Source organism: Centruroides sculpturatus, unplaced genomic scaffold (assembly GCF_000671375.1).
Source record: "Centruroides sculpturatus isolate CEXI.00-Female unplaced genomic scaffold, Cexi_2.0 scaffold372, whole genome shotgun sequence".
In the NCBI taxonomy this organism is placed as follows: domain Eukaryota; kingdom Metazoa; phylum Arthropoda; class Arachnida; order Scorpiones; family Buthidae; genus Centruroides; species Centruroides sculpturatus.
Genome location: NW_019384553.1, coordinates 477,132 through 486,923, shown reverse-complemented (window position 1 = coordinate 486,923; position 9,792 = coordinate 477,132). Strand labels below are relative to the sequence as shown.

The window sequence follows — 9,792 nt, the reverse complement described above, 5'->3', positions numbered from 1 at the left end:
TCGGCTCTGCGGGCACTGGAAGGACTATTTTTAAAAATTGCGCAATTTTAATAATTAAAATACGATTTAATGTAGTGGTACTGAAAGCCGTCATCACTATTTGTTGCTTTCTAATCGTTACTAATCTTGACGGACGGATGGCCAAGGCAGGGAATGGCGCCATTTTTCCGCTCTTAGAAACCCAGACTTCGGCTAGATTCTCAGAAATTTCCATGAGTGATTTGACCACAGAAATCTCACGTTCTGTCGCTCACTCTGTCGCATTGTGGTATTGGAAAAACTTTCTAATGCTCGCAGGGCAGAGAGTTAAAAAAAAAAAAAAAAGTATATTCTGCTAAGATTGATCGCGTGTTTCATCATATTTCACTTTTGGTATTGTTGAATACTTTTTTTTATAAAAAGAAATTAAATAACCTTTCTTTATAAATGAGCTTTATCGCGTAATAAAATAAACATTATTTATAAAATGGAAAAACTCGCATAAATTATAGTTTACGTTCAGAAATAAATTTAATATTTTATATTATTTTGCAAAATAAAACTATATATTTTGTAAATAACTATTTGTATAATAAAATTGTAGTAAAGTGGAGATTATAAAATTAATTTATAATATTTTTATCAGAAAAGGAAAGAGGCGAAACAGCATGCTTAAAATCAACATCCGTTGTTATCTGATAAAAGTTAAATTTGTGCCACTTAATTCATGTCATTTTTTTTACATTTATCAATGAATGAAATTATTAAATATATATTTTATTATTTAAAAAAAGCTGATTACAAATATATTTTCATATTTTAACATTTGAGAACAATATACAAATCATTAATTATTAATAATAATAACAAACAATATGTTTCGTGCTATATATAAAGTTATTTATAATAAAAATTTCTGTTAATCATTACAAGAACAGCAATAGAAATAAGTGAATTGCAGAAATATAACTTCACAGAACCACTTACAGCTTCCTGTTTTTCAGCCGACACATCAGTTATAAATGATTTTTGAGCATCTTTAGGTTGAATTGTATTTTCAGTTGTAAATTTTGATTTTGTAGTTTTTGGTTTCTTTGTGTTTTTTGGTTTTTTCGTTAATTTTTTAGATCCTAATGTTGTCATAATTTCGGTGACATCCTCTGATTTTTCTCGAATATCAACACAGTTGTCAGCATTATCTACCGACATCTCAAGATTTAACAAACTTTTCCCTTTCAATCCTTCGGGTTCATTACAAATACTCCCTTCTTTCAACAGCTTATATTTTTCGTCAGATCTCTCAAAGATCCATTCCAAACGACAGTCACATGTTAGTAAATTTTGTTTTACTTGCAACGAAGGTATAGCGCTGAAATTTGTGGTTCCGAGGTTAGGTATCAACGAATCTTCTTCGGCATTCTTTATTTCGTTATCAGAAAATTTTAAATAATCCGTCGTGTTGATTGACCAAAACGCTTTATTTTCGCAAGTTTCAATGTAGCAGTCGTGAAAAGAAAAAGACTTGGTTTCCATGGTCATGATCATGTTGCCGTGTACTTGACGAAAAGAAGAGTGACCCACTTCTATGTTATCGACTTCTGCTAAAGAAAGTGCTCCAAAACTCGAAGCTGTTACGGCATTTCGTATGAAACTGAATTGTTTAGCAGTTCTGATTATGATCGATGTGATATCAAAAGTATTAATATAATTGTTTTCAAATGTAAATCTTTCTATATTAGAAAGCGTTATAGCTCTTGAATGCACTGTCCCAATATGGCAATCTTTAATTTCTATAGACTTGACCTCGATACCATTGATTGCGGTGGGTGGAAAATTTTCGACACTGGCATTAATTATTTCTAAACTCAAACAGTCTTTGACATCTGAAAGACTATAAGACTGTAAATCAAGAAAACTGATATTATGCATGAGAATGTTATTTATTGAACTCTCTGTGAATGAATATGATTGAACATTGAGTTCACCCAATTCCACAAATTTAAGGATTTCTAAATTAAGATTTCTCAAAGCAAGTTTTTCTACTTCGACACTGGTGCATTTGCTTACAATAAATTCTGTACCAGTAAATTTATCTTCTGACTGTGATATGTATACCGTATCTTCTGCTCCGGTGCATGTACAATTAATATAATTAGGAGTACATTCGCAGCTAGGATGATTTGGGCATGTCCCTCTTACTAAACACGTGAATACCGATATCAATATACATATCTGTCAATAAATTAAAAAAAATATACTTATACTGTCGAGCTAGAGATATTTACAAATGTTAAATAAAACTTACTTCTAATAAAAAGCTGAGAATTTTAGATGCAACTTCTGCTGAAGCCATTTCTGTTCCACTAGCTGATTAATAGATGATTCTTAACTTCCTCATTTCCATCGTATGCTTTACAGGAAAAGGAAACGAACTGCTTCCTTTTATTAGTAATTTTATCACTAGACTGTTTGCTTCCTTTAACTATATAATTCAGGTACCACTGTTAATAACTTCTCAGAATTCAAAATTTCATTCGTTAATCATTTTAAATGATTTGTTTATTTTAATTACATATCAATTCTAAGAACCATTTTTTAAAATGTCTTATTTGTATTACTTATTTTAACAAATATGAAATTTTTTTGTGTAAATGCATTATTTTTTAATATATTTGTTGAAGTCTTGTGTATTTATAAGCGTTCAAATTTCACAATTTCTTAAACTTTCAGAATTTAAATAATACATAGAAACTAGATTAGATAAGCGAATAGATGAGAGCTATGTATTAAGGCAAAAGACATTTTAAAGACTTTATTTAACCGCTTTTGCAAACAATCCTTAAATCGATTGAGAGTATTAAAAATCATTTTATTTCCATTTCCAATTTGTTTTTTGTTTTATTGAAGCTGAGCTTCTTCTTACACAATTGTGTTCGTTCTCAAAATCCATTCGATAGATTTTGATTAACCTTTGTGCCATTTTTTATTAATTGAGATGGAAAATTCAAAAATGTAATAAAAATGGGGATCCACGACTTCGTTTTCGAGATTTAAGGTTGTTTCACGAGTGCACGTTAAAATTTATATATATTTAATGTTTAAGCATATATCGTAGGAATCGCGCGACTTTGTCGTGTGATATTTCACGGTCACTAGTACGTCTTGTATGGGATTTTTTTTAAAACTCTTTCCGCCCTGTGGGCACTAAGTAGGCCTCTTTAAGCAAGCCCATTTTGGGTTCGGTCAGGCCCACAATGGGATGGCCGGGTGCCGACATATTCGAACGGACCACCCCGAAAAATTCCTGGGGATTTTTCAATCCCGGGTTCCCCAGAGCGGTAGGCTGCCACCTTGACCGCTCGGCCATCCCGCCGTCAGAGATGGAGGCTATCACATCATCGGATTTTTTCTGAAGTTGAAAAGAAACAAAGAAAGATTCGTGTTTTCATTGCAAAACCGGTGCAACAAACTACCACGCCTATCAATTCTATGACAGCATTTTGAAGTGGTGTCGGGAGAACAACTTCTTGTAGCCGAAATGCCAATTACGAAAGGAGTATCGAGATGCAAAAAAATTCCTCATAAAAATTTAACGTTGGTCCTATACTGAATAAATCAGCGATTGCATAACGAAATATAATTACTAAATTTCCCAAAAAGAAATTTATTAAATACTTATAATTTGGATTGATTATTTTAAATAAATATATTTCTTACTTTTAATTTTTATTTTTAATGTTTTAATTTTTTAAAATATTTCGGGTTTGTGTCAAATCATTTTTTATTATTTGTTGTTCGTTGTTGTTGAATCGGATAAAATAATGGAGCATGAGGGCGATTTGGGGTAAAGGGGTGCCTTCTGGGATGATTTTCGATGGAAATCTGACCTATATTTCGATGTTAAACAAGTGAATAAATCCAAAAACTCTCTCTGGGCAGTCTGTTGGTCGAGTCAAATCCGAAATTGATTGCCAGTGATCCGTAGTTTTAATCCCTAGGATACCGGTAGTTCTTATTGCTTTTTTAAAAACTTTTTTGTCCTATCAGCACTAAGAGAACATTTTTAGAAAGCCCGTTATGTGTTCAGCCAGGTCCAGAATAGGGCAGCCTACTAGTGACGGACAAAACCCGACATATCGGGGTTAGATCACTCCTAAAAATTGTTTTTTTTTTTTTTTTTTTTTACTCATCCGGATTCGTTCCAAGTTATTTAGAGTGTTAGGTTTTTGTCTTAACCTTGTGGTTTTCAACCGAGGTGCAACGAAATATATTGCTGAGCAACACCATAACTTTTACATATATTACTAAAAGTATGAAAATCGCTATAAATCTACATTAATAGAGTTGCCGGAAGAAAAATTTACCAAGTTGAGGGTGCCACTGGTAGAAAAAGGTTAAAATATAGAGAAGGTGGTATTATGGAACCCCATTTTCATTTTAGTGAATTGTAAACAAGGTATCATAACTACACCCACATTTTTTGTGCGAAAAGTACTGGTAACTGTTAAACTAAATGTTCCTAATTGGATTTTTCGCTAGTGTAACTATAAATATGATTTTTGAAGGCTTTTGTACAAATGTCAGAAAGTAGGCTTAGAGAAAATCAGGTGGTAATATGGAACCTTATTGTATGTTTTCATAAAATTATTTAATGTAGCCAAAAACAAATATGAAAGTACAAAAAATGTTAAATAATTATTGCAATAAACAAAATTATTTATTCCGGTGTATTTTATCGCAAAAATACTTTTATAATAGAAAAATAAAAGAATGTAAGTCCGTCGACCATCTCCGGTTGGAGATCGAATTAAACTTCGATTTTGACCTCTCCCGCGCCTCCGAAAGGTTTCGAATTGTCATCAGGTGACAAGGAGAAACCAATCGGAAAGGGAAATCTGAGGAAAACGGATAAAACCCCGGACATTCAAGGACGCGACGGCTTCTTTTCCCAAAAGTTCCAAGTGACGGATCTATTGTTGTGTGTGTGTCTCGCGCTCATCTTCGTTTCCATCTCCCGACCTCGAATCGACAACTTTCCATCAATGGAAGTCGACCACATCGTCCCGGAGTCGTCGAGACGTATGGAATTGTTCATTTGCGAACAAGGAACACGCCTTCAAAATGGGACTATCTTGGAAAGGAGAGGAAGACCCAGAGGCAGCAGCCGCCGCAGAACTTCCAAGATCGCGGAAATCTTGTAAGCTTCTTTCGTGTTTAATAAACGGGTTGTGTTATTGTAAACGAGGCATCTATCTCTGACTCAACTGCTTCCACATGTCGTTGATTGTTACCATTTGGCAGTCCACGATGACGATATATATCACATATTATCGTTCATTGAGTTTTTTTAAATTTCTCCCCCCCTCGGCCTCCACACAATGGGGTCCGTATTTCACGCATCGCCATCTTGAATTAACTCATGTCTGTCAAGACCAAAATTTAAAAAACGTGAATATCACACAGATTAATATGTACAGTACCCCTAAGTCTCTGGAACGGAATACATGCACCAGTGAACCTACAACTACACGATTTATATTTTAAAAATAATTAAATTCACTTAGCATTCAAAACTTTCNAAAAAACCCAGCATTTGTACCTTTCCAGCAATAATTTTAATCACAGAAAAAACGTTTTCAGCCAATTTACAGGCCTGAAGAGGGTCTGTAAACTGATCCGAAAAAAAATTGCAAGACTGAAAATACAAGCATAAACTAATTTACTAATATGTCGAAAACACGCATTTTATATGCAAAATAGTGCGAATTATGCAATAAATGATCTTGCCAAAACGAACTTTAATTTGAAATTCAAAAGATGAAATAGAAAAAACGTAATGTAAACAAGAAATTAATAAATCAAATAAAATAAATATCTCTAAGTAATAGGAATAAATAAAAATAAAAATAAAAATAAAAACAATAATAATTGAGTTCAAAAATTTTGTTTATTAAGTATTATTTGTTTAAGTACAAAATATCACATTTTCTTTGGTATCAAGATAAAAAAATAATCAAAAAGCATTATTGAATTGACGTCGCGGGCCGCAACAAATTGTTTCGCGGGCCATGACTGGCCCGCGGGCCAATCATGCCTGCACTAGACCATCACTGACGCGCATGTGACTGATTGCCCCTGGATGTCGTCTTCTTACAGAAACACAGCTTCCCTATCATCAAATGTCACGGCACGCCACTGATATATATATATATATATACTGGCTTTCTAAGCTCGCTGTGTCCAGAGACCCATTAGAGTAACTCATTTAAAAATCCTGCGCACAAGCCTGTTTAATTACATGAAATTGGCAAAATTCTTTAAATGCTATTATCTATATTAATCTAATTGTACATTATAATTAAAATGAGAGATTTTTTTTAATATACAGTAATAATGAGTTAATTCTTAACATAACAAGTAAGCAAATGTATGTGACTTTTACTTTTCAGAAATGCAAGTCATTTCAATATCATTTTTAACAGGAAAAAACATTATTACGTTTAATACATTCTGAAAATCATCGTGGCCATATCTAACATTCCAACGTTTTTTATATGCTGAAACGAATTAATTTTCAGCAGTTAATTTGTTTCAGCAGTTTATTTATATTAATATATAATAACTTTTTAAAATTATAAATATTTTAATTTAAAAATTAAATTTCTAAAAACATATATAAAACTTAAACAGTAGGTGGCGCTATGGGAATTGTAGTTTGTTGAGGACGAGTGGCGGCGGAAGTGAAATGTGACGGAAAGAAGTGATATGCTGCAATTAAAGTTTATAAAATGGTATGACTCTCATTCTTATGTGCGCAAATACCTAAAGTTTATATATATAATTTTATATGAAATAATAACGGACGTAAGCGTGTTGCAAATAAGAGAACGGAATAACTCTAACCCTAACGTAATATTATCGTAATGTTATCCGTGACGTCATTTTATATCAGAATAGTTGATTGGCTGATTACTAACGATATTATTAAAGATCAATTAATCTTTCAATTGGTTAAACCTCTAATACTCAGTTAAATCGTAATAATTTAAAATTCTAGAATTTTTACTTGCTTAAAAAATTATAAATATTAATTATGTAATCGATATTTTAATCATTTATGTTTGTATTTAATTATGTAAAAGCTAAAAATAACAAATAAATGTAATTTAATGATGATGATTTTGAAAAATGATGGATTTTCATTGGAAGAAAGATTAAAATTTAAATATTTATATTTAATATAATTGTTTTTTATTTTATTTCTAATCTAATTATATTTAAACTTTCATTAGGTTTTTAATGTAATATTCAAATCTACTCTTCCAAAGATTACTATTTTTTTTCATGATTCTTATTATATTTACCTGAATGCTTTTTTATGCACATTTTACTAGCAGATGAGTCTGTCATTGCTCGGGCAAAGAGTGATGATAGCGAAGATTAAGATTATTAGATTATAGCCGATCTTACCAATTTTCACTGGGTGCAAGAGTTGGGTTCTCCCTCTTCTGAGACTAATTAGAGAATTTTTAGATGGGTCTGAAAATATGCTCAATTTTCCGCAGAAGACCACATCTAAAATAGTACGGTAGAATCCGAGTTTGGGGTAATGCTTAACCCTCTCCCTCTCCTTCATGGTGGAGGATTTCAGAAAATTCCTTCTTAGTGTGCATTCTTGTGACATATTCTATGTACCAAATTTCAACTTTCAACTCCTAACCATTTGAGCCTGTGCTTATTATTATTAACTCATCTCGATTATAATATAAGATTAGATTTATTTTAACCTAATTTTTCTGTAAAGAAATTTTCAGTAAAGAAATACTTTTACTATCCAAAATATTCCATTTCTTGTGTGTACATTATTTATTTCCAATATTTGGAACTCTTCCTATATATTTCTAGTGTTTATCTGTGCTATTTACTTTACTGTTTCATTCTGGATATAAAAAGCTTTCACTTAAATAAAAGTTGAATAGATTCTTTTATTTTTTTAGTAAATGTTACTAGGTATTATTTAATATTTATATCAGCAGTTGGAAATTCTCAGCATTGTTAAGAATATGCCTGTTTTGTAGCTTACTCAACACTTGTACCATACAAATTGGCAAATAGGTGCTTTTTTTATTCTGCTAATCTGTTGTTTTATATAAGAAGCTGTTTTATCTGTTTTTTGTTATCTGGATTCTAATATTGTCATTGATATATGAATAATTATTTCCTTAGATTCTAATAAAAATTCATATAAAATTTATTGATTTATATTTTAGTAATATAGAAAAATTAGTTAGAATTATATAAAAAGTTATATAAATAAATTCTCTCTCCTAGAAATATTCTGTACCTTAGTGTAAATTTCCAAAATTTCAATTATAATTTCAGCAATATTTTGTATCTTTTAGTTATCTAATATAATATGAAACACTTCTTTAATTCTGAAATTTCTTCAATAAAATGAAATTGTAAAATGATTTATTATATACAGTTAAGTCCACTTAACCTAGCATCAGATTAGAAGCAGTTTGTTTAAGAGAACTCACGCCCATGTTTCCAATTTTCTTTCTTATGTTTTAATTAGCAAGACTCCTGTTAATAGATCAGTTTGTTTAAATGAATGCAATGTTGCATTATTTTTAGAGCAGCAGTCTGCATAAGGGAACACTATTCTAAGAAAAATTTTTAAAGGTCTATCTTTACTCATATATTATCACCAGCCAGGGTACATGGCAACAGGGCTCTCTACACTATATTTGCTGAGATTTTGGTTAACTTTCTAAATATAAAAATCCATTAACCCAAGTTTTAGATTAATGTCAAACAATTGCCAAATTACATCAGGCTCTAGTGTTACTATTTAATAATTAAATGTCAAGTAATTTGGCCTAGAGGTGCCATTTCTTGATAAATTCAATAATTATAAGAGAATGGACAGAGGTCTGGATAATGTAACTAGCAATACGTCTGCATGGCAAGCAGGATTTTGCAGGTTTGAGCCCCACTTTCAGCTGATCTTTTCTTTCAGAACCTTATAAATTTTTAAATTATTAATTCAATTATAATTATTAAATTTTTCAAGAGATGGCATCTAATGCCTACCTCTAGGCCAAACTACTTAACATTTAATTATTAAATAGTAGCAATATAACCTGATATAATCTGGCAGTTGTTTAGTATTAAACCTTTCATTAGTCACTTTTCTAATACATGGTCAATCAAATGATTGCTTACAGAATCATAAACAGGTTTTATTGAACACATAAGAGAAGTAATTACATATTAAGTAGGTGTCATAAAATATATATGAGCAAAAAATGAAGATATACATAGATTTCCTCATCTCAAAAGGATAAGGCAGGAAGTTATTAGTGACCAGATTTTGGATCTTGACCTTACTTTAAAATGGTACTGTATTTACTTGTTTTTATACTCTGTCCCATTAAAGAGTATTCAGAAATTTTGGAGCAAGGATGTTTGCATCTTTTCAGCTAGGTCTTCTCCTAGCTGAAAAGAAGTGAAAGTAATGTGACTAGTAAACTCACTGTATTTATTGATTATTTGATGGAACAATAAAATTGATGATGTGAGAACAGAAACCTTTATTAAATACAGTAAAATTTTATGATAATGAATTTTAATGTTTCTAAGTGTGTTATTATTGATAATAAACATAGACTCCTAAGAAATGAAAAAGATGAAAAAGTAGAGAGAATACCATTAACATCTGGGTGATCTTGTTATTGTGGATAAGAGAGCAGTCTAAATAAGGAAGCATGATGTAACAATCCTGAGGGTGCTCTTTGGAATATATATATA

General features: G+C 31.2%; 2 protein-coding genes across 3 annotated transcripts in view; one reads left to right on the top strand and one right to left on the bottom strand.

Annotated features, from left to right (window-relative positions):
• Nucleotides 1-790: 790 nt before the first annotated feature.
• LOC111623748 lies at nucleotides 791-2,452 on the bottom strand. The gene is made up of 2 exons (XM_023366446.1): nucleotides 2,285-2,452; nucleotides 791-2,211 (listed from the first exon to the last, which is right to left on the bottom strand). Exons 1-2 carry the CDS (start codon nucleotides 2,330-2,332, stop codon nucleotides 877-879), a joined length of 1,383 nt encoding a protein of 460 aa, XP_023222214.1. The 5' UTR covers nucleotides 2,333-2,452; the 3' UTR covers nucleotides 791-876.
• Nucleotides 2,453-6,666: 4,214 nt separating this feature from the next.
• The window catches only part of LOC111623741 (ubiquitin carboxyl-terminal hydrolase 46-like), a 61,752-nt gene continuing 58,626 nt past the window's right edge, over nucleotides 6,667-9,792 (top strand). For both annotated transcript variants that reach the window (XM_023366437.1, XM_023366436.1), the window contains exon 1: nucleotides 6,667-6,770. In XM_023366437.1, coding sequence (XP_023222205.1) covers nucleotides 6,768-6,770 — 3 coding nt within the window. In that variant the 5' untranslated portion in view covers nucleotides 6,667-6,767. The remainder of the gene's footprint in view (nucleotides 6,771-9,792) is intronic.